Below are 21,344 nucleotides of genomic sequence, written 5' to 3' on the forward strand. Positions count from 1 at the left end.
CGTGCATATCCAAGGGACATGCATACAAGCTCGTAGCTATAGTTGAAATTATTAAAATGACATATGGAAATAATGGAATGATGATGCATTTTATGAAAGAAATATGAAAGTAAAACTAACATTACATTACAGAATACACAATAACAGAGTAATTCGTTTACTGAGGAACAGAGTTTTCATTCCTCTTCGTTCTTTGATTTAAAACCTCCAAGGCTCTAATGAGGCAATAAATTCATAAGGATTAACTCAATCAAAACGATTCTCTGTCTTATCAAATATATTTCTATTTTTGACTAATGCATAAATATCAGTCAGCCTACCTAATCCGTAAAAGTCTAATTTAGCAAGGTAAAAAACCAATTCTGTTGTGAAAACAAAACGAGGAAGAAGGTAAATTATGCAACTTATTACCATATAACCAAAGTCAACGCAACGACTAGGTAAGTGTATCTGTGCCACTTGGCGTGTCTACTGAAACCACCTGAATTTCCCGAACCAAAACAAACGGCTTCCCTAAAGAGCTCCTAAATCACTATTTTGCCCCCAGCCGTGTCATCTCAACAAGCACCAGACCTACAGAGCGGGGAAGGGTGTTATAGTCAATAAAAAAGAACAGGCCGAAGACATTCATTGGCGTTGGGCCGGCAACCCCGGGATTAAGCCCAAGTCAGTCCAAACTACTTGGACGTGTTTTACCACTTCTGCATAAACCTCTGGCCTTTCCTCCATAAAACCTCTCTCCGATTTCATCGTCCCCTCAAACTCTAACCCCATTTCCTTTGCTTTCTTCGCTCTTCTCCTTTTGTCTAATTCCCATCTCTCTCCCTCTCATGGCTTTGTCTTCCTAGGGTTTTCATTTCATTACAGACCTTTCAATTTTAGCTCAGACTGTTTTTCTAGCTCCACCACTTTTTTTGAGGCCGGAATTCGGAAATGGATCCCTCTAAAAATGGAGCCGAAATTAACCTAGGTGAGGTTACAATCACCACAGCCGCCGGAAAACTAAACGAGTTACCGGAGAACGGGAAAACAAAGAGTAATGTTAGTGCTGAGAATGGAGAAGAAGCGTACCTCGAGAACGGCGACGGAGACGGCGTTGTTGCGGCTCCAACGGCTTCGGCGGAAGAGACGGAGCACGTGACATTAGCCGTTACGCCCGAAGCAGAGGAGGCAGGGGCGGTGCTCCAACCGCATGCACAGCTCCCGAAGCCCGAGGCGCCACGTGGCATTCACGACTCGCCTCCACCTTCTCCTCTCTCCCACCAAACCGACGACGCTTCGGAGAACAAGAATTTCGGCGCGGCGATGCCGGCGATAGGGAAGCTAATCCGGGAGAGAAGCAACAGTTTCTCGTCAGCGTTCTTGAAGAAGCTGTCGTCGCTCAAGGAGAGCAATTTCGCCGACGAGATTCTGAAGCCGAGCGTGACGGAGTTCCATCTCTCTGGCCTCAAAGTGACGGTGAAGCTCAAGAGAGAGACGGCGGCGGAGCAGCAGCAAACGCTGGAGGCGGCTCTCAAAGGCCGGATCAGCTTCTTCTCCAGGTCGAATTGCCGGGACTGCAGCGCCGTCCGGAGCTTCTTGAAAGAGAAAGGACTGAGATTCGTGGAGATCAACGTCGACGTGTACCCTCAGCGGGAGAAGGAGCTGATCGAGAGGACCGGCACGTCATCAGTGCCTCAGATTTTCTTCAACGAGAAGCTCTTCGGCGGTTTGGTGGCTCTGAATTCGCTGAGGAACAGCGGCGAGTTTGACCAGAGGTTGAAGGAGAAGATCGGGTCGAAATGCCCCGACGACGCGCCCGCTCAGCCTGTTTACGGGTTTGATGATCTCGAGGAGGAGGAGCTGACGGATCAGATGGTAGAGATCGTGAGGCTGCTGAGGCTGAGGCTGCCAATTCAGGACCGTCTGATGAAGATGAAGATCGTGAAGAACTGCTTCGCCGGCAAAGAGATGGTGGAGGTCCTCATTCACCAGTTGGACTGCGGCCGTAAACAGGTACGCGACTCCCCTTTGACCAAATCCCAATTTTTTTCTTCTTTTTGTTATTTTCTGTTACATGGGACCATCGTAACGCGGCCATTCCGTAACAATATCCCGAGATTGTTGTCATTCATTATTTCGTAAGAATAATTATTTGTGCACTCAAGTAATTTATATACAATTAATTATATTACTTTATAATATAATAAATATGACGGTCGTGAAAAAATAATAATAATTTAAATAAAAATAATTAATAAAAAATAAATATATTAAAAAATATATTAATAATATTAAGAGTGGTATCTCATATAAACTATGTACTGAGTGTATATAATAATTTTTCATTCCGTACTACACTGTTCTGAAGTATTGGAAGTGTGTGAAATGATTCGAATAGCTCATGTGGATCACAGTGCCAAATCAATGACTTCTTCTGATTTTTGAAGTTTCATTATGCTAGAGCACTAAACGTAAGTAGGAAATCTAAGCGAAATTAGAAAATATATAAAATGTTGTCCTTTTACGGATAAACCCATGAAGTCTGCTTGGCCTTTTAGAAACGGCCACTCCCACGTTAGATGATGATGACGAGCATGTAATGGTTAATTGCTAATTAAGTAATCAAATAATTGATTAACATTTTTTCTGATGGAATAATATGTTGGTTACCCAATTCAGACCTACTTGCTATATTATAGTTCTTTTTTGTTGAGTTTACTGATGTAGGTCTAATTTTATTCTAAGCTTCACATGTTTAGTTAGTGAAAACAATGATGGCGTCCACAGCTATCAGTGACTGCTATTATTATAAAAACGCTCCTGTTCATTCATTTTCTTCATAATTTTTGCTCCAGTTCTACATGTCCTGTTTTTGTTACCAACTGGTTAAAATGATTGCTTAAATTTCAAGTATAGGTTGGATGGAGCCATCACTCTATGTTTGAAATGAAAGGGACCCTAGTAATGGTTATCATGCAAAACACTAGAGATTTTGGCTCCTTCCCACTCATGAAAACGCGTCTGTATACTGTTATTGACACTTTGACAGGGCTATATTTGGGGTGGTATTGGGACCTGAAGTTCTAATTCTTTTCAAGATTCATAAGTGGCGTATAGTCATATACCAATCGGTGTCGTAAATGGTGGGAATTTGGGAGTTGTCAACACTAAATAATTGTGTTTTCTTGAAATTTGCCATCTTTGATTTGGTTGTTATCAACTTCAACAGCTTGGGACTCGTTCAGAATCTTATCCAAGTTAGAAGATTTTTTTGAAAAAGTCCTTGAATCTTATATGTCCATATTTAGATACGTTGACTGCTTAGGAATGACAACCTGAAGACTATATACCATTTAAATAATATCATCTATGAAATTATATTGCACTATAAGTTTTGAAAATGACCCCTCTGATAATTCTAATGGTGTAAATAATTAATTTTACAGTGTAAAATTACTGCCGTCTACCAAAAGCATCTAGTTTGATACTTTTACTGTCATGACTTTGTGCATGCAGTGTGTATTTTGTATGTAATAATTAGCTGTAGTGGTCATTCATCCTTTGAGCAGAAACTCTTAGACCTAGTGAATGAATGCTAATGAATATTACAACAAATGCAGGCGGTTGAGATTGGAAGGCAACTGGCTAAGAGGCACTTCATTCATCACGTTTTTGGGTAATAAGATACCTCCTGCAGGCTCTCCTGCTTCACCAATAAAACTTAAGAGATTGGTATAGAGAAATACATTAATGTGTGCTTAACTCTCCCCTTCATATCCTTCAGGGAAAATGAGTTTGAAGATGGAAACCATTTTTATCGATTCCTTGAGCATGAACCGTTTATCCCCAAGTCCTACAACTTCCGAGGATCCACAAATGATTGTGAGCCCAAGTCTGCAGCTAAAGTTGGCCAAAGGCTCACCAAGATCATGTCTGCCATTCTCGAGTCCTATGCTTCTGATGACAGGCGCCTACTTGATTACATTGGCATAAGCAACAGTGAGGAGTTCCGAAGGTATGAAGATCAGTTCCCTCTTTTTAGTTATTACAATTAGTTTGTTCCCCTTTAAAGTTGAACATTTATTAATAAACATTCAGCCAACCTGTTAAATAATTTTTAAATGTGCTGAACCAGTTCCTGGCGGCGAAATTGCCACTTATATATGTATCATCTACAATGTCAAGCATGGGAGCTTGTATGTTAAGTGATCAGTTCCTTCTTATTCTAACTGCAGGTACATAAATTTGGTTCAAGAGCTTCACCGAGTAAACCTTTTCGAACTTACACCAAATGAGAGGCTATCCTTCTTCTTGAACCTGTACAATGCCATGGTAATACATGCAGTTATCAGGGTAGGGCGTCCACAAGGTCTGATCGAAAGGAGATCTTTTTACAATGACTTCCAGTATATAGTTGGAGGTTATTCTTATTCCCTTAGTACCATCGAAAATGGAATCCTTAGAATCAACCGGAGACCTCCTTATTCCCTAGTGAAGCCATTTCGCTCTGGAGACAGCCGCATAGAGGTAAACAGCTCATTTTCTTTCTCATTCCCTAGAGCTTTTGACTATACATAACATCATTATCTTGAGTAAGCAAATCTTAACGAAGATGAATCAAGAGAATTGATTGGACGAATATTTCTGTATAGAATTTTCAAGTTTCAACTGTGAACTGCCAAATTAAAATATTAGAAAGTGAACAACTTCATGACAGTGAAATTTATGCAATAAAATGCAGCTGGCTTGTGCTAAAGTGAATCCAATAGTCCACTTCGGACTCTGCAACGGGACAAGATCAAGCCCAATAGTAAGGTTCTTCTCACCCCAAGTTATCGAAGCTGAATTAAGATGTGCAGCAAGAGAGTTCTTCAAGAGTGGTGGAATGGAGGTGAACTTGGAGAAGAGGACTGTGTATCTCACCCAAATCATCAAATGGTAACTCACTAAGTCCTTAACCTCATCAAGCTGATTTTCATTTTCTTTCACATTGTGCACACATCTGGTTCTTTCACTCGGAACCTATGATACTCACTATCATCGCATATCAAAATTTTCTGCAGGTTTGATAATGATTTTGGACAAGACAAAGAGATTCTAAAGTGGATCCTCAATTACTTGGATCCAACTAGGGCTGGTCTTTTGACACATCTGTTGGGTGATGGGGGGCCTATACATGTATCTTACCAGAACTATGATTGGTCCATGAACTCTTGATTCTCGCCTGACGACCCCATATGGTGCCATAATCGATCATGCTCAAACCGAGTGATAGTATTGTTTTGGCAAAGGAAGTGATGATGCATATAATACCTCAAATTTTTAATACAGAAAAAGATATAGAGGCTTGGTGATTTAATTTTATAAGAACCTTTTTTGGAAGGAGGAAAATGGGAGGGGTGTGTGGGGGAGTAGAGCAAAATGTGGTTTATACTTAGCAATGTAATGGGTACACAAGAATTTGTGTGGAACAATGAAAGTTAAACAATGTGTCATCACGAGTATGACAAGTATAAATCCAAGTTAAGATCACCCTACGCTAAATGTGCCTCCCCCAAGGCCCAAAAGAAAGACCTCCACTTCTAGCCCATTGGACTTTGGTTAGGTACAATTTGATCCAACTTGCGACTCCTACAAAAGACCCAGTCTCGTTCGCGCCACTATTTCCCGCCAAAAATATACAGAATATTAAGAGTTAAAAACTTAAAATCAATGGAGAGAAGAAAGCAGCTGGCCCCAAATCAAATCAAATCAGAATAGCAGAGACGAAATGGAGAAGCCGGCAGCCACCGGTTGCTACAAGTGTGGCCGACCTGGCCACTGGTCACGTGACTGTCCTTCCTCCGCCGCTCAAACCCCCAATTCCAATCCAAACCCTAACCCTAACTCTAGGCCGCCCAATCCCAATTCCTCATCTTATCCTTACAAGATCGGCGGAGCCGGTGCTTCCAAAGCCAAAAAGGTCTCGGCTCCCAAGACCCGGCCGAAGCTGACCCCTGAGCTGCTTCTCTCCGACGACGGCCTCGGCTACATCCTCCGCCACTTCCCCAAGTCCTTCAAGTACCGCGGCCGCGGCCACGAGGTCAGATCTCAATCCTTTCTAATTTGACTTTGACCCGAAAGAATCGATTATGTGAATGTTGATGATGATGCAGGTTAGGGATTTGGAGAATCTGATTGGGCTGTACACGGAGTGGCACTCTCGTTTGCTGCCCTATTACTCGTTTGATCAGTTTGTGCATAAGGTCGAACAAGTGGCGGCCACCAAACGAGTCAAGGTAACTGAGTTCTTCGTCGATTTTAACATCAGATTTTTGATGAATTTGCTTCAAGTTTTGATTGTTTTTCGGTGTTTTCGGGTAGATGTCTCTCAGAGAATTGAGGGAAAGAGTGGCCAGTGGAGGAGACCTGACAAAGCTGCATGAACCGCCGGTTATCGACAACGACGTTCCAAATGATGAGCTGGGTAAGGTTGTACTGTTGTAGTTTATATGCAATTTATGGATACTTAGATAGTTAGATGCAAATTTTTAGTTCTTGATTTTTTTGGTTCTGCTGAGCCTTGTTTTGTTAAAGATACATCATTCCTTTGTTGTACCATGTGTGTTAGGTCTATATCGATTCGTATTTGGCTATTTCTACTAGTGTGAAAGGCATCCAGGATTCCAGGAACGATGAAATTATTTTGGCCCTTGTATTCAACAATGTATTATAGATATACAGTCCATATCTTTGGAAGATTGTGTGGTTTTGACCTCTGTGCCATGTTCATGAATTAATCGAAACTTTCTGCTTGCTGTAACATACTAACTCACCTTGTTCAACTGTGTAGTCTCCATTGGTCCTACTTTTTGGAAATCCTAAATCTTGACTAGCTGATCAGACCTCAGTTTGGAGTTATTCTTAAGTAAGGAACCTTAGAGGTCACTTAAGATTGTACTGTAGTTAGGAACCACTTACCCAGAGTTTGTTTACTAATTGTTATCTTACTAAATGGACTGGCTGCTGCCTGGAGCATGATTGATTCTGAGGTAGAAACAATGCCTAATATGTTGCTGAATTTCATTAGATATCTTATACTTGCTTTTGAATAACCCTCTGTTCTTTATGGTTCTGTCGGATTTCTGATCCTGCTATTTTCCTACAGAAACTTTAAACCCTGAAGGACCCTCTGATCATCAGGAAGATCCATCTTCAGGGAACCATGATGATGATTTTATGCAGGACGATATGCTTAATGAAATTTATGAGAAAGCCACTGAAGTATGTTATTTGATTGATCTAGTACTTTTCAAGTTTCTTGAAGCTGTTTTAACCACTTAAGTATTTAGTTGTTTAGACTAATCATTCTTCTGTACATAACCAATCCAACTATTTTGAAGTCAGAGATATAATCTAAAGAATATCAGTAGATAAACTAGAGCAATATTGTAGCCAACTATGTAAGGATCTTATGGTGAAAGTACTTTTGCCAATTCTCAGTTCTCCTGTGCTTTTTTAACTGTAGGAACCACCAATTCAGTGTGATATGATTACTGCCAGCATAAATGCACCAGATAGTTTTCATAAAGATACTACAATACAATTGCCAAACACAAATAATGAAGTTAGTAAATCCAGTGAAAGTCAGATGACAGATGAACAGAAGGCCAGAATGGAAGCTAACAGATTGAAAGCAATTGAGAAAGCTGCAGCTAGACGCCGCCAATTGCAGGTGCCCTGAAAATTATTTTTGTGAAATACTTTTTGATCAAGAACAAAATACTTTTTGATGTGTTAGTATGTGCAACTACTTTTTGCAAATTCTGAGTTCTCATGTGCCTTCTAAATTGTAGGAACCATCATTGCAGTGTGATCCAGTCACTGCTAGCATAACTGCACCAGATAGTTTTCAGAAAGATGATACAACACAGTTGCCAAATACAAATGATGATGAACAGATAGCCAGAATGGAAGCTAATAGATTGAAGGCACTTGAGAAAGCTGCAGCTAGGCGCAACCAATTAGAGGTGGCCTAAAATTCCTTTTGTGAAATAATATTTGATGTCTTATGGATATGGATGATAATTGTACACCTTATGATCTCTTGTTAATGTTACTATTGTCACCAGAATATCTCTTGGTATGTTTATGTGTTTAATGTGGGTTGTTAAAATGCTTTTATTTATCCCCTGAATATCTCTTGGTGTGTTCCTGTGTTCAATATGAAAACATACTTTTATTTGCCATGACAGAGAAAGAAATATAGAAGATAGCGATGAAAATGTAAAACATTGATGATCCGATTGTGTAAATAGTAAAACATTGGCTTACTAATATTAGAGGCCATTGCAGCTAAATATGTAACTTAAACAAAGAACACATCAAAAAAGGACAGACATTTCTATAAACAACAACTCCAAAATCCAAATTACAATCTCTAAAAGGAAAAAGGAACCTAGACAATATCTTAATCTTACTGGGAGGCCATATTATTGTCATCGCCAGAAGTCGGCTTAGTTGAGTTTGATGGTTCAGTAGTTTAGGGTTTAGTTTGATGGGACTTCTTCTGAAGTAGAGGACTCTGTAGTTGAAGAAGGCAGTTCCTGCTGCTTCTCCTCTGTTATGTAAGGTGGCTTCTGCTGCTGCTGCTGCTGCTCCTCCTCCTCTGAGGAAGAAGAAAAAGAAGAAGAAGAAGAAGAAGGCAGGTTCTGCGGCTCCTCCTGTTTGTCATCGACTGTTGGGGCAGGTTCAGATGATAAGGGTGTAATTCTTTGAACGGTCTCTTCTGAAGAAGGCAGTTCCTCTCCAAGTCCTTTTGATGATATAGCTTGTTTCCTTTTTGGTACTATATTCCTGAAGCAGCCGGTGATAGTCATCTTAGTTGATTTTGAAGGTTTGGGTGGTTGGGTTTGGATCACATCCTCCTCTGAAGAAGCAGGCAGTTTCTCCTCGAGTCCTTTAGATGATAAAGCTTGTTTTCCTTTAAGAATATGCTTTAGAGGTAAGCAGCTGATGTTCGCTGTCTTAGTTGACGTTGGGTGTTCTTCAGAGGAAGGTGGTTTGTGTTGCCCCTGCTCCTCTGTTGTAGAAGAAGTAGGCTCCTGCTTCTCCGGCTCCAGCTCTGCAAAAGAAGGCTGTTTCTGTATCTCCTGCTCTTCTGAAGAAGAAGCCCCTTCCTCTTCTGAAGAAGAATGTTCCTCTGAAGAAGATGAAGCTGGCTTCTTCTGCTCCTCCTCTGAAGAAAGTGGTATCTGTTGCTCCTGCTCCTCCGAAAGCGGCTTCTGCTCCTCTGTAGTAGAAGGGAGTTTCTCCTCCAGTTCTATTGATGGTAACGTTTGTTTTCTTTTCGGCACAAAAGCTTTCTTGAGGGATTCCCAGCTGGAAATAGTCATCTTGGTTGCCTCAGACGGTGTCATGGATTTGGTTTGAATTGCTTCTTCTTTGGAAGACGGCAGTTTCTCCTCAAGTCCTTGCCCTTTTGGTGAAGCTTGTTTTCTTTTGAATACATGAATATTCTTCAGAGGCATGCAGCTCCGGTCAGTGGACTTTTTTGAGTTCAATGAGGTGGGGGATTGGATTTGGATGATCTCATCTTCTGTCTTGGTTGGAGTAGATGCCGGTTTGCCTTCCGCTCCTTCTGAAGACGCTGAGGCTTGTTTTAACTTTCTCATCGGATTCTTTGGTAAGGCCTTTTTGAGTCCTTGGTGTAACCTGTAGAGGACAGTTGAGTTTGGTTTTGGTGAGGACTTGACCTCAGTATGAGGTGAGGACTTGGCCTCAGTATGAGCAGCGTTGTTGTCAAGCACAGTGGTTGAGGGTGGCTCGAGGGTTAGGAACTTAGGATGGTGACTGGCTTGACAAAGCAGGATTTGATATGAGAGCCTCACTACTTGTATGATTGTATGTATTTATAGGACACTAATTCCCTAGCTGAGCTACAGTTTTCTTCTTTGTTCGGGATTCTATATACGTGGGGCTCAAGGAAACCGTTATTCATAGATACAGTAGGACTATGTTTTCTTTCTGTAGTAGGAAGCTGATCTTTTTAGTTGTTAAAGTAAGTTGAAGATACTGCATGCGCTTTCCCTCTGGATACTCCAGAATGGAAAGATTGAGAATCTGTTTCTCCACTTTCTAGAGGGACCTTGATGATATTATTGAGATCATTTTTCAAGCTAGGGACCTATGTAAGAACCAGTTGTTTCTCCGCATGATTCCATCCAAGAATAACCCTGCATAAATACCAAATTTTTTGAAATCGAATAGGTGAAGGATTTGTTTTTCTGAATTATTGCGGTCACCAAAATGGTGTTTTATAGTTCTACTAAAGCTGAGAACAGTTTTGGTTGAGGTCTTCCTTTAAACATTATAACATTTTATCTCTATTATGTAATTCGTTCTAGATTCTGTTCATTGTGTTAAAGGACATACACCATACATAGTTTTATTCCACTGTTTAAATAATGTCTGAACTGATATAACAAATTTTTTATTACATGGTGATTTACAGCATAAAGAATCCAAAACAGAAATGGTAATTTCTTTAGCTATGAAAACAATAATGTACAGATTCCGAGAATAAGGTCTTGATGAATGATAATGCTCTCAGCATTACAATCATCAGCCGGAGACTTCATAGCTCTACAAAACCAGAGAAAATGTATATTGAAGAGTTGTAGTAGTTTAGAAAATGAAATGTAGTCAAACGGCAAATAGAAACATACCATAACACTATGTAAAAGCTGCTTAGCAGTATCATTATCCTTGAAGTGGTTTCGTACGGGCTGCAATTAGGGAAAACAAAGTTAAGTTACAATAAAACTGACATGCAGTGGCAAAGTATCCTTGAACTACTTACCTACAAAGCTAAAAATGACGTTTGTAATCTTAATTTTTGTAAGTTATAGCCATGAAATAGAACCATAAGATTTATAAGTACATGGCATGTGTATTACCTGCAATATTTTGTTAATGGCTTTGGATAGAGCTACTTTAAGGTCATCTGGTTGCAGAATACCACATTCATAATAAACAAGCAAATCTTCAAAACTTTTGAAGGTCCTGTGTTGGTAGGCAAAAACAGAAGAGTTACTCATGTATGATCCAGGAAGTGTTTGCATATAACTAAAGGCTCACTTCTACGAAAAAATATAGTCAGTTGTACGGTTGAACCTACCTAACACCGCCATCCTCTTCATTTAGCTCCACAACGAATCCATTAAACCAGGGGAAAATGAGGTACTTTATGTACTTCAAACACGGATTCCCTTCAATAACCTTTTCAGGGCAGAAAGCTTCCGCTATCTTCCGATTTACTTCAGCCTGAGAGAGATTCAGTCAGTAAAAAATCATTTTTCATACGAGGAAAGCTTAATTAACACATTTATTAGTAGCACATTTTCAGTGCACCTCATCTTCATTCACGAATATGGCCGAACTGCGAATCTTCTTTGACATTTTCTCCTGCCCTTCCTTCAAACCAGGTAATATATCTGCAGATCATCATTTAAAAAAGAAAATGGTTAGATAGAACTGTTAGCATTAGGTAATCTATAGTATATTAGGATGTAACATACGGTGTGACAGAACAACAGGCTTGTTCTTCCTCTGGATTTTATCACAGTACTCTCTTTCAAGAATGTTCACTTCCCGCTTATCCATTCCAAACTGGCAGATGTCAGCCTATTTGAGTAAAAGCATTTTGCATCAGTCACCAGTCAATTCATTACATGTCACTACCCTTCCTTAAGATACTGAGCATTTTCAAAAGCACCTGTAGGAAAAAGATATCTGCACACTGCATGGCTAAGGTAGAAATTTGGGGCGCGTTTAACTATACTACTTCATCAGTTTGATTCGTAACTTTCAGCACCTTGGTAGGAGAATAAGAAGAAGAAGAAAAATTAGCTCAACTTCACAGATATGAATCTTAGGCTTAAGATGAACAACATAGGTACCTCTTTAGCCTTGCAAGGCTATTTTTGTCAGCTATATCTGACACAAGAACTAAGTACTCATTTACTCTTGAGCCAACCTCCTTTGAAGACCACAAAATCTCTACTTTACCATCTTCAACATTCATCCCCAATGCCTTCCATACCTCAATCATATATTGTCCAACTATCTCTATCTTCTCCATGTCTCCCTCAAACTTCTTGTTCATGCGTGCTAACTGATCCGCCATCAAGATTCTAACCCTACACCCAGATTTGGTCAGCTTGTTTACATTCATCACCTCCATAAGTCCCTGCACAGCACAGTAGGCATCATTAGATTTTGATTAAATAAAAAAAAGCCAAAACTTGGAATCACAGACGAGTAACACAACTGAGATCTACCTCAGCAATGTGCATTAGACCAGAGGGCTGAAAGCGTTTGAAGCAGATTGGTTCAAGCTTATCAGCTATCAAAGCCTTCAGTTCGTTTTCTTCATGACATTCCTCTCCCACACTCTTCACCATCCGGTACTTGTTATGTATATTCAATCTTCACCAAAACGATCTCATCAGACACTTAGCACAAAAACTGTAACCAATTCATAGTCTTTGCAAACAAGCTAAATTAAGTACATCTAAAGGGAAGAAATCTTACAGAATAGTATTCTTGAGTCCGCAATTGATGAACTGTTGTCGTGCAAGATTCCACAAGAATTTTTGGCCCTTTGGCCCTTCCTTGCTTACTATTTTTCCTGCTTCTACTACCGGATCTTCGGTCACATTAGGCTGCTTTGTTATTGATACTTCTTCTTTTCTAGTTACAAGTAGCTTTGATAATAGCTCTATTGCTGAAGTTTCATGAACATGTCCTAAACTTTTGGGAGGGAGAAGTGAACAAGAGGGGAGTGTGGACTTAGTTGAGGAGTTAAATGAGGTGGAGGGTTGGATCACATTGCCGAAATCAGACTCGGGAGTGGCGGCAAGCGATCTATTGTCAACAGTTTGATCCGGTTCTGGTGCTTTGAGTTTGAAGTGGACACATTGGGGATGTAAGCAGCTGCTGACAGTGAACTTGGTTGCTTTTGTACTTGATCATATTGGTGAGGCTTGTTTTCTTTTCGGCACAACAATTTTCAGATGTTTAAGCTTCAGCAAAGCTGTTTTAAGTTCAGAACCAAGTAGATGTATCCTGCTGAGGATATTGGTTGAGTTTGATGTTGATGAGGTCTTGATATTGACATTGCTGATGTCTAGTATTGCTGCGTTCGCCATTCTACTTGGATTCGAGGTAAATTATTAGGGCAAAGCAAAGCAGGCACGGTGATCTGAGCTACGATTCTCGGCGCCTAAGAAATTCAAGTAGATTAGATACTATATGATCTTACGTCTGTCGCGTGTTTCTTGAGGACAGGAAAATAAAATCAAGATTTTGCTTCTGATTTCTATGTAGATCGACTTCGACAAGTTCCCTGCAGAATAATAGAATAATTACTGATTTTTGGTTTTATCCTAATTAGTAATTACTACCACTTAATGTGAAATTCCTTCAAAAGGTTAGAGCAACATTGCATTTACCCCCGATCATGATTACAGAATTTCCAATTTCTTTCCTGTTATGGGGCTGTTTATGTACCATAATCTTGGTTAGCCAAAAACTTTTTATGGCTTAATCTAAGCTTTTCTTAATTTGTGTTGTAGTTTTAGTATGGAAAACATTGATGGGAATAATGAGTTCAGTCGGTTCACTTTCGTATTCCATTTGTAGAGAACAAACCATGGATTCTATTCGTCAGATCAGTAGTATAACTATCTTTGCAGAGAGAAATTCATTTAAAAAATAAAATAAAACATGAGCTGATGATGAGCATATGCAGCAGTAGTATAATTTGCTGTTGCTGTTCATCAGGTATTTAGTTATCACTGTCGTGCAAGCTGGAGTAATGTGTTCCATGCGTCATTCAAGCCCAAAAAATTGCAGAGGCAAAAACTACAACACATGAATAGTTGTGCTTTTCTCAGTTGCATGTGATATTGACTTGAAGTGCTCACATGAGGGTGGAGTGTATCATCTGTTTGTTGAAAAACCCTAAAACTCTGTTAAATATAAACTTTATTTCAATATAGGAGATGATAGTTGATTGATACCATCTCAAAACTTATTACATTCGTGATCATGCAGTTTCCTTGGAATATTTCTAGACATGGAGACTAATTGTGTTAGAACATTATGTCATAACGCTTCTTCTCATCGTCACAAAGAATAAAATAAAATTTAATTCTCAATCAACGCTGAAGAGATTTGAGCATGAGTACGGGGGTTCTACACCTTATGCTGATTTATTTGTGTTAATTTTTGTTGTGCTAAACGTTAAGGTTATCTTGTTATAATATGGTGACATCTTATAATGTTTTCCCGTACCATCGTATCGCATTTATTACTTCCAATTACTGATAATAAAACTATAATTAATTTAAATCAAAATAACTCAAAGTCACTCCATCAAGCAACCAACATAGGCAGGCACGGATGCAGAGGTGGGCTGTGGTTTGCTGCAGTCCATCCCATTTTTTCAAAGGAAACTCAAATTTTACTACATGTTCGAGCATAAGAAAAAATAAAAAAAAATAAGCTGAAAGTCGAGACTCTTTCTCTCATCCACCGCTCTACGACCCTACTCTCTCTCCTCTCTCTCCTCTACAGTTCTTTATCTCTCTAAAACTCTAATCACTCTATTGGGAAAATCTTAATCTTTAATCCTATTGATTAAGTAATCTCATGTATATATCGATTGATTCATATCTATTTCTTATATTAGTTTTTTGGGTTTATTTGGTATGTTTTTTATAGGTTTCTTTATCAACACAAAGTACATATGATAATTCATTTCACTTGAATCTTAGTCTTCTATCTTGTTCCAATAGGTGTAAGCTATCATTTTCATGTTAAAATTATCATTGCTATGCTACGAAGTCCTTAAAAAAATTTTTTTGCTTCGTCCAAACTTAGCACACCCTATTCTTAAATCCTGGATCACATAGACAATATTATCTGCGGAACTCAACTGAAGCTGGATACCACTCGCCAGGCATTAGAGATTTGTCTAGATTTACATCATTTCGGATTTTCCGGTCCTAGATCGGCAACACAGTCGGGGGTGAGTCGTCAGACGGAACACGACCGCCGGCAACGCCAGCTGGCAGGAGTAGTTGGCTACACACCAAGATACACTGGCATAACGTGAGCTCCTCAACTACACGGTCCACCTTTTATACAAGTGTAAAATTTAATTAAATCTGGTTCCAAGTGACGCTGTCACCTGTCACCAGTAACCAGTAGTCCAATAGCTTCAGGCCTTCAACCCCCTGCACATAATTTAATTTCACAGTGTTTCTTGTTCCCCTTCTTCAATTGCTTCACCCATTTCAAACCTCCTGCATTATTATCAGATCAGACTATGCATGCTTGCAGGGTTGCATGCACTCTTTGGTCTTTCATTTAATGAATTACAAGTCAGTTTTCTGGCTGTTTATATATTCATTTTCATTCAGACATTTTCTGCCTTGTGTCATTCTTCTAGATTAAATTGTGTGTGATAGTCTTGGGGATTTCAGAGCATCTGGGTCTGTTGTCACTGTTTGATTCATCATTCATGGATTCAGAGCCGTGTTGATGAATACGAAGCAGGGCACTTGAGAGAGCTAGGTGACTAAAGGTTGGAGTGAGTCAAAGAGTTTGGTGTATTAGATCCCATTGTTTCAGAAGTTTGAGCTTTTGCCCAAGAGAGAGATAGGGAGCTAAAACAGAGAGAAAAATAGAGAGTGAGGGTTAATATTATTTCTATTTCTATTGGTTCAATAATGCCTGCAGGCTTGTTAGCAATATAGAAATCATGGAGAGGAGAAAACAATCTTTATTTCTCGTCTGCAACTTCTGAGGTTCGTTCACGTGAAGCAAATGTCCGTGAGTTAGAGAAGAAAAAAAACGAGCCCTCCGAGAAATTAAACCCCCCCCCCTGTTCTGGTGTCTCCGTTTGAAGCTTTTTTAGAGCTCTCTCCCACCCTTAAATGTTGCTCACTCACTCCTTCATCTACTCCAAAATCCATCATTTTTGGCTCGAAAAAGCTGTCAAATCCTGAAGAACAGTGGTGGGTGGAGGAACTCGATTCGAGCTTTGTTCTGAAAATGACTCCAATTTGGGAGATAATGGATCTTCAAGATTTGGGTTTAGAGAGTGATTGGGGGCCAATAATAGGCAAGTGAAGTGGGGAGGAGTGTCTCATAAAGGAGAAAGATTTGACCTTTTTTTTGTTTTGTTTCCCAGTTGTAAAGATTCCCAGTTTTATTCTCAAATTTGATCCCGCTCTTTATGGGAACAAAATCACCAACCCAAACTCAAAGATTGAATCTTGAAACTACCCAACTCAAAATCTAACCCCACAATGGAGCAGCAACACTACTTCTACTCAAGCTCAAGGTACTTGCTGTTGTTCTTGTTCTTCTATGCTTTTGTTCTTCTTCCCTTGGTTCGTGCCGGCGACGCCGAAGCTCTGTTGAGCCTGAAATCGACTTTAGATCCGGCAAACTCGCTGCCGTGGCGGCAAGGAAGCAATGTGTGTACGTGGCAAGGCGTGAGGGAATGTATGAAAGGAAGAGTCACTAAGCTTGTGTTGGAGTACTTAAACTTGACCGGAACTCTCGACCGGAAAATCATCAACCAGCTGGACCAGCTCCGTGTTCTCAGCTTTAAAAGCAACTCAATTTCCGGCCAAATCCCCGACATCTCCGGCCTCGTCAATCTCAAGTCCCTCTTCTTGAACGACAACAACTTCTCCGGCGTCTTCCCCGCCTCCGTGACCACCCTCCACCGCCTCAAAGTCCTCGTCCTTGCCGGAAACAAAATCGCCGGCGACATTCCGGCGTCGGTGCTCAATCTGAGGCGTCTGTATGTTCTGTACTTGCAGGACAACCTGTTCAGCGGCGGCGTTCCGCCGCTGAATCAGACCTCACTGAGGTTCTTCAATGTCTCAAACAACCACCTCTCCGGCGAAATACCGATGACGCCGGCGCTCATTCAGTTCAACGACTCGTCGTTTTTGGGGAACGTCAATGTCTGCGGTCTGCAGGTTCACAACAAATGCGCGAACGGCATTGCCTTGCCGCCGTTGGTGGGTCCCAGTTCTGAAGCTCATCCCAGTTCAAAGTCCAAACCAAACAAGTCCAAGCTCATTAAGATCATTGCTGCAAGTGTCGGAGGTTTTCTGCTGCTTGTTCTGTTTGTGCTTTTGTTATTAGTGCTGTGCCGGAAGCACAGCCGTCGGAAAGAGGCGGATACCAGAAGCAAAGGGGATGTTCACGGCGTTGAGGCGGCGGGGACAGGAGGAGGAGGGGAGGGGACTTCAGGTGGTGGTGGTGGCAGGGGAGGTAATAATGGAGGAAAGCAAGGGGCATTTTCGTGGGAGGGAGATGGACTGGGGAGTCTGGTGTTCTGCGGCCCAGGGGATCAGCAGATGAGTTACAGCCTGGAGGATTTACTGAAGGCTTCAGCTGAGACACTGGGAAGGGGTAGTATGGGAAGTACGTATAAAGCTGTGATGGAGTCTGGTTTCATTGTGACAGTGAAAAGGCTCAAGGATGCAAGGTACCCTAGGCTTGAAGAGTTTAGGAGACACATGGACTTGCTTGGGAAGCTGAGGCATCCTCATTTGGTGCCTCTCAGGGCCTATTTCCAGGCTAAGGAGGAACGCTTGATCGTTTACGATTACTTCCCCAATGGCAGCCTGTTCTCCCTCATTCATGGTATGTTGTCCATTCTTCATCTAGTTATTTTTTACCTGTTGTCTTTGTTTTGTGGCATTTTGAGGTTAGTTTTTGGTTTCACAGTTTCACTGATCATGAATGAAGCTTGAGGTTGATTGAAGTTAGAAACTTCCTAACAAGTCACTTTTGTTAGTACTTAGTAGTCATTTAATTGTTGTATGGATATGTTGGTCTAGGAAAAACATGATAGTGAAATTATTGTTATCTCATTAGTGCTGTGGGGGCGCTCAATGGCAGTGGTAGCAGTGAATGTTTGCTTCACCTGCATTACTCGGTCCACAAAGTTTGTCCTTGGAGAAATGTTACCAGACTGACCATCAAGTTTGGTGCTTATATTTTCTGATTTGGAGAATTTAGAACTATTCCAATTGTATGAAATAAGAGGAGGATGGGAAAGGTTGGATTTCTTTGAATTCAAATCATTCAAACCAGGGGAGGGAGGGGGGTCTCCTTGAATTGGATTGACCCACATAAATTTACGGTATGATTTAGGCCTGGTCCTTTTAGATCTCATCATGCATGGGAGTGACTGTTTTCCAGGTAGACTCGGTATATTTTAATTTCCTTGAATGATTTGCAACAATGGTTTGCAACACATTTACACTAGTTGATCCGTACCTTGTTCTGGACCCCCTGTAGAATTTGTGGTTCTCTTTGTCTTTAAGAATTAAATTTGAATGATTAAGGCCATAATTATATAAAGGGGGTTGTTTTATTATTATTATTATTATTATTATTATTATTATTATTATTATTCAGAACACATATATAAGCAAAGTATTATGCAAATCTGATTTCCTGGTGCTAGTGTCATTGTCATATCATCTAAAAGCATGCTGTTTCTTTCTGCATTAGTACATCGTTCTCCACTTCTCCAAGAGATGTTGGTAAATAACGACAAGGTATACCATATATGTTTCCTGCACTCATGGGTTTATAGGGTGATCAATAATTGAGCTATAGATTAAACTAGTAAATCTCAATCGTTTGGAGGTTTCCTTCTAATTAACAAGTACTCATTTATTAGTCTGAGCTCAGCATGTTAGTCCTGTCCCACTGCCTCAGATCTTGCATCCATGTCTGCATGTTATATTCAAATTGGATCATAACAGTATGTCTGTACGTTCTCTTATCTAATTCATACAGTCTTATACTTGGCTTCTAGTTAATAGTTGGTTCTTGATACTCAAATGGAGTCATAGCTTCTCAAAGTTCATGTCTTTCTCAGTTGGAGATGCACTGTTCTGATTGGTTTATATGTTTCTGTGTTCATCATAATCTGTTCACATATTCAAAGAAATAAAAACTGCTTGATTTTTCTAATACACTGCAGTATTCTGTGTATTGATCATTTGAGTTAATTTTTTTCCAATAATCTCCTTTCTAATCAAGGTATAAATCCATAGTGTACAAAGGCATCTCACTTACCTACCCCTATAAGACTAGGCTTTGGGCCCAATTCATGGCAGCCACTTTACAATTTTTATTCAAAATGTTTTTTTTGGGTCTTCCAATACATTCTTGTCAAGGAGAAGACTATTAGGAACCACCTTTCATTCGAACTTTCATCTAAGTGAAAAGATTGAAGCCCATGATTGAACTTCAAAGTTGAATTAGCTGAAGAATTAGAATTTTCTGCCTTTCCCTTGGGAACCAGGGTCTAATAATTTGATGCATAACCCCTGTTTGATTTATAAACATTATAAGTACATGATAAAAGAAAGACAGAGAGGTTTTGGTATCTCTATTTTTTTTTTAACCAAGTTACAATCAGATGATGTTTCCTTTTTTGTCTGAGACCCTTGCATATATCTCTGTCTAGATTAATCTTTTCTCTCATTTCTAGGTTGGGAACTCCACAAAGGTTATGTAATGTGGTGCCTCTTCCCAGTTCCCCAACACTTGTATAAAGTCTCTCATCTGAACTGTGTTGTTCATTCATGGGGACCAAAAATTCACTTTAAGTACTGTTGTGTCATTTACAGCCTTTTTCTTTCTTTTCTTCATTCCTAATTTAGTGTGCATCTGTTGTTGTAGACTGGACTATATGTTTATTGAGATTGATTAAACTCGGTTGTCATATATTAATTACCACTGCCTGTAAAGATTCTTCTTGAAGTTACATATGCAAACAGCCGAGGTCAAAAGTATCTGTAGGAGCTTTCTGGTGTTATATTACTGAAATATTGTAGCTGAGAATCTGGAAACAAGCAGTCATTTATAATGTGTTATACGTATATGTTGTGTCAATCTATGTAAAAGATCAAGATTTATTGAATTATTACTGCCTCGTCCGTTTTATGTTTTTGTAGCGAGTGACTTTCAGGCATATTTAACATCCATTCAACCTATGATTTGACAGGTTCAAGAACTTCAGGCGGCGGGAAGCCTCTGCACTGGACCTCATGTCTTAAAATAGCTGAGGACTTGGCAAGCGGTGTCCTTTATATCCACCAGAATCCTGGCTTGACCCATGGAAACTTGAAATCCTCAAATGTTTTGTTGGGTTCTGATTTCGAATCATGTTTGACGGATTATGGTCTCACTTTATTCCGAGATCCTGATTCACATGAAGAACCTAGTGCAACTACTCTCTTCTATCGAGCCCCTGAATGCCGTGACATCAGAAAACCATCCACACAACCAGCAGATGTATACAGTTTTGGTGTCCTCCTCTTGGAGCTCTTAACTGGAAAGACTCCCTTCCAAGACCTTGTTCAGGAACATGGCTCAGACATTCCAAGATGGGTGCGTTCAGTACGTGAGGAAGAGACAGAGTCAGGAGATGAACCAGTTAGCTCGGGTAATGAGGCGTCAGAGGAGAAACTGCAGACGCTTCTGAATATCGCAATGGCTTGTGTTTCAATTACACCAGAGAACAGACCTACAATGAGAGAGGTTCTGCGGATGATAAGGGATTCAAGGGCAGAGGCTATAGTCTCTTCAAACAACAGCAGTGATCATTCACCGGGGAGATGGTCAGATACCGTTCAGAGCTTACCTAGGGAAGAACACCTGAGCATTTGATTCAGTAGCTGGCTATTTATAACGGTGTGCATTTGAGTGGTTACTGGTTACTAGTGATCGAGTCGATTAACTTGACGGCTTGTTAGAGTAAAAAGTATTGAATCCGATCCTTTCGGATGAATTAGAGCATGATTGATTCTTGTATTACTACTACTACTACTGCTAGGCATTTGTAGAGCTAGGAGGGTGCTCTGGCCGGAGGTACGGTGTAAAGGTTTTTGTGATTTTCATTGTTGTAAACTTGTAATAGCTAGTTTGCATTTTGCACGAGCAATTCAATCAGTGAGGTTTGTATTACATTTATAGCTAGAAGTTTTCCAAATATATAAAAGCCAACAATTTACTTCTTTTTCCATTTCTCACATCCCATTGTGCAATCATTCTGGTATGCCATGCATAGTTAACTTGCCTCGAACTACATAATTTATGCAGGGAAGAAGAGTAGACTAATCTTCCATGCATAAATCTGTTGAAGAAGATTGTTTTGGCTCTCATTGTTCTTATCACTTCTTGATAAATAATACATATTGTGTCAGTAGGACTCGCCTCAACCGCTCAACCTCACTGTGTTACAGAAATTAACATGTAGTAGCTGAGAA

General features: G+C 40.1%; 3 protein-coding genes across 3 annotated transcripts; all 3 read left to right on the forward strand.

The window, feature by feature from the left end:
* Window positions 1-566: 566 nt before the first annotated feature.
* LOC126792619 (uncharacterized) lies at window positions 567-5,339 on the forward strand. Its single transcript, XM_050519048.1, has 6 exons — window positions 567-1,995; window positions 3,603-3,658; window positions 3,767-3,997; window positions 4,218-4,509; window positions 4,724-4,920; window positions 5,046-5,339. Exons 1-6 carry the CDS (start codon window positions 934-936, stop codon window positions 5,197-5,199), a joined length of 1,992 nt encoding a protein of 663 aa, XP_050375005.1. The 5' UTR covers window positions 567-933; the 3' UTR covers window positions 5,200-5,339.
* A 402-nt stretch (window positions 5,340-5,741) lies between these two features.
* On the forward strand, window positions 5,742-8,158 carry LOC126792620 (uncharacterized). Its single transcript, XM_050519049.1, has 6 exons — window positions 5,742-6,064; window positions 6,138-6,260; window positions 6,346-6,448; window positions 7,130-7,245; window positions 7,490-7,696; window positions 7,818-8,158. The coding sequence occupies exons 1-6, from the start codon at window positions 5,753-5,755 to the stop codon at window positions 7,998-8,000; spliced, it is 1,044 nt and encodes a 347-aa protein (XP_050375006.1). The 5' UTR covers window positions 5,742-5,752; the 3' UTR covers window positions 8,001-8,158.
* A 7,725-nt stretch (window positions 8,159-15,883) lies between these two features.
* LOC126791107 (inactive leucine-rich repeat receptor-like serine/threonine-protein kinase At1g60630) lies at window positions 15,884-21,054 on the forward strand. Its single transcript, XM_050517511.1, has 2 exons — window positions 15,884-17,697; window positions 20,081-21,054. The coding sequence occupies exons 1-2, from the start codon at window positions 16,341-16,343 to the stop codon at window positions 20,743-20,745; spliced, it is 2,022 nt and encodes a 673-aa protein (XP_050373468.1). The 5' UTR covers window positions 15,884-16,340; the 3' UTR covers window positions 20,746-21,054.
* Window positions 21,055-21,344: the final 290 nt, after the last annotated feature.

This window comes from Argentina anserina, chromosome 4 (genome assembly GCF_933775445.1).
Source record: "Argentina anserina chromosome 4, drPotAnse1.1, whole genome shotgun sequence".
Classification (NCBI taxonomy): Eukaryota; Viridiplantae; Streptophyta; class Magnoliopsida; order Rosales; family Rosaceae; genus Argentina; species Argentina anserina.

Coding starts and splice junctions, on each gene's coding strand:
- LOC126792619 (XM_050519048.1), top strand. CDS start 934: ATGGATCCCTCTAAAAATGGAGCCGAAATTAACCTAGGTGAGGTTACA. Junction 3,659..3,766: donor TTCATTCATCACGTTTTTGG/GTAATAAGATAC, acceptor CATATCCTTCAG/GGAAAATGAGTTTGAAGATG. Junction 3,998..4,217: donor AACAGTGAGGAGTTCCGAAG/GTATGAAGATCA, acceptor TTCTAACTGCAG/GTACATAAATTTGGTTCAAG.
- LOC126792620 (XM_050519049.1), top strand. CDS start 5,753: ATGGAGAAGCCGGCAGCCACCGGTTGCTACAAGTGTGGCCGACCTGGC. Junction 6,261..6,345: donor CGGCCACCAAACGAGTCAAG/GTAACTGAGTTC, acceptor GTTTTCGGGTAG/ATGTCTCTCAGAGAATTGAG. Junction 7,697..7,817: donor CTAGACGCCGCCAATTGCAG/GTGCCCTGAAAA, acceptor TCTAAATTGTAG/GAACCATCATTGCAGTGTGA.
- LOC126791107 (XM_050517511.1), top strand. CDS start 16,341: ATGGAGCAGCAACACTACTTCTACTCAAGCTCAAGGTACTTGCTGTTG. Junction 17,698..20,080: donor CCTGTTCTCCCTCATTCATG/GTATGTTGTCCA, acceptor ATGATTTGACAG/GTTCAAGAACTTCAGGCGGC.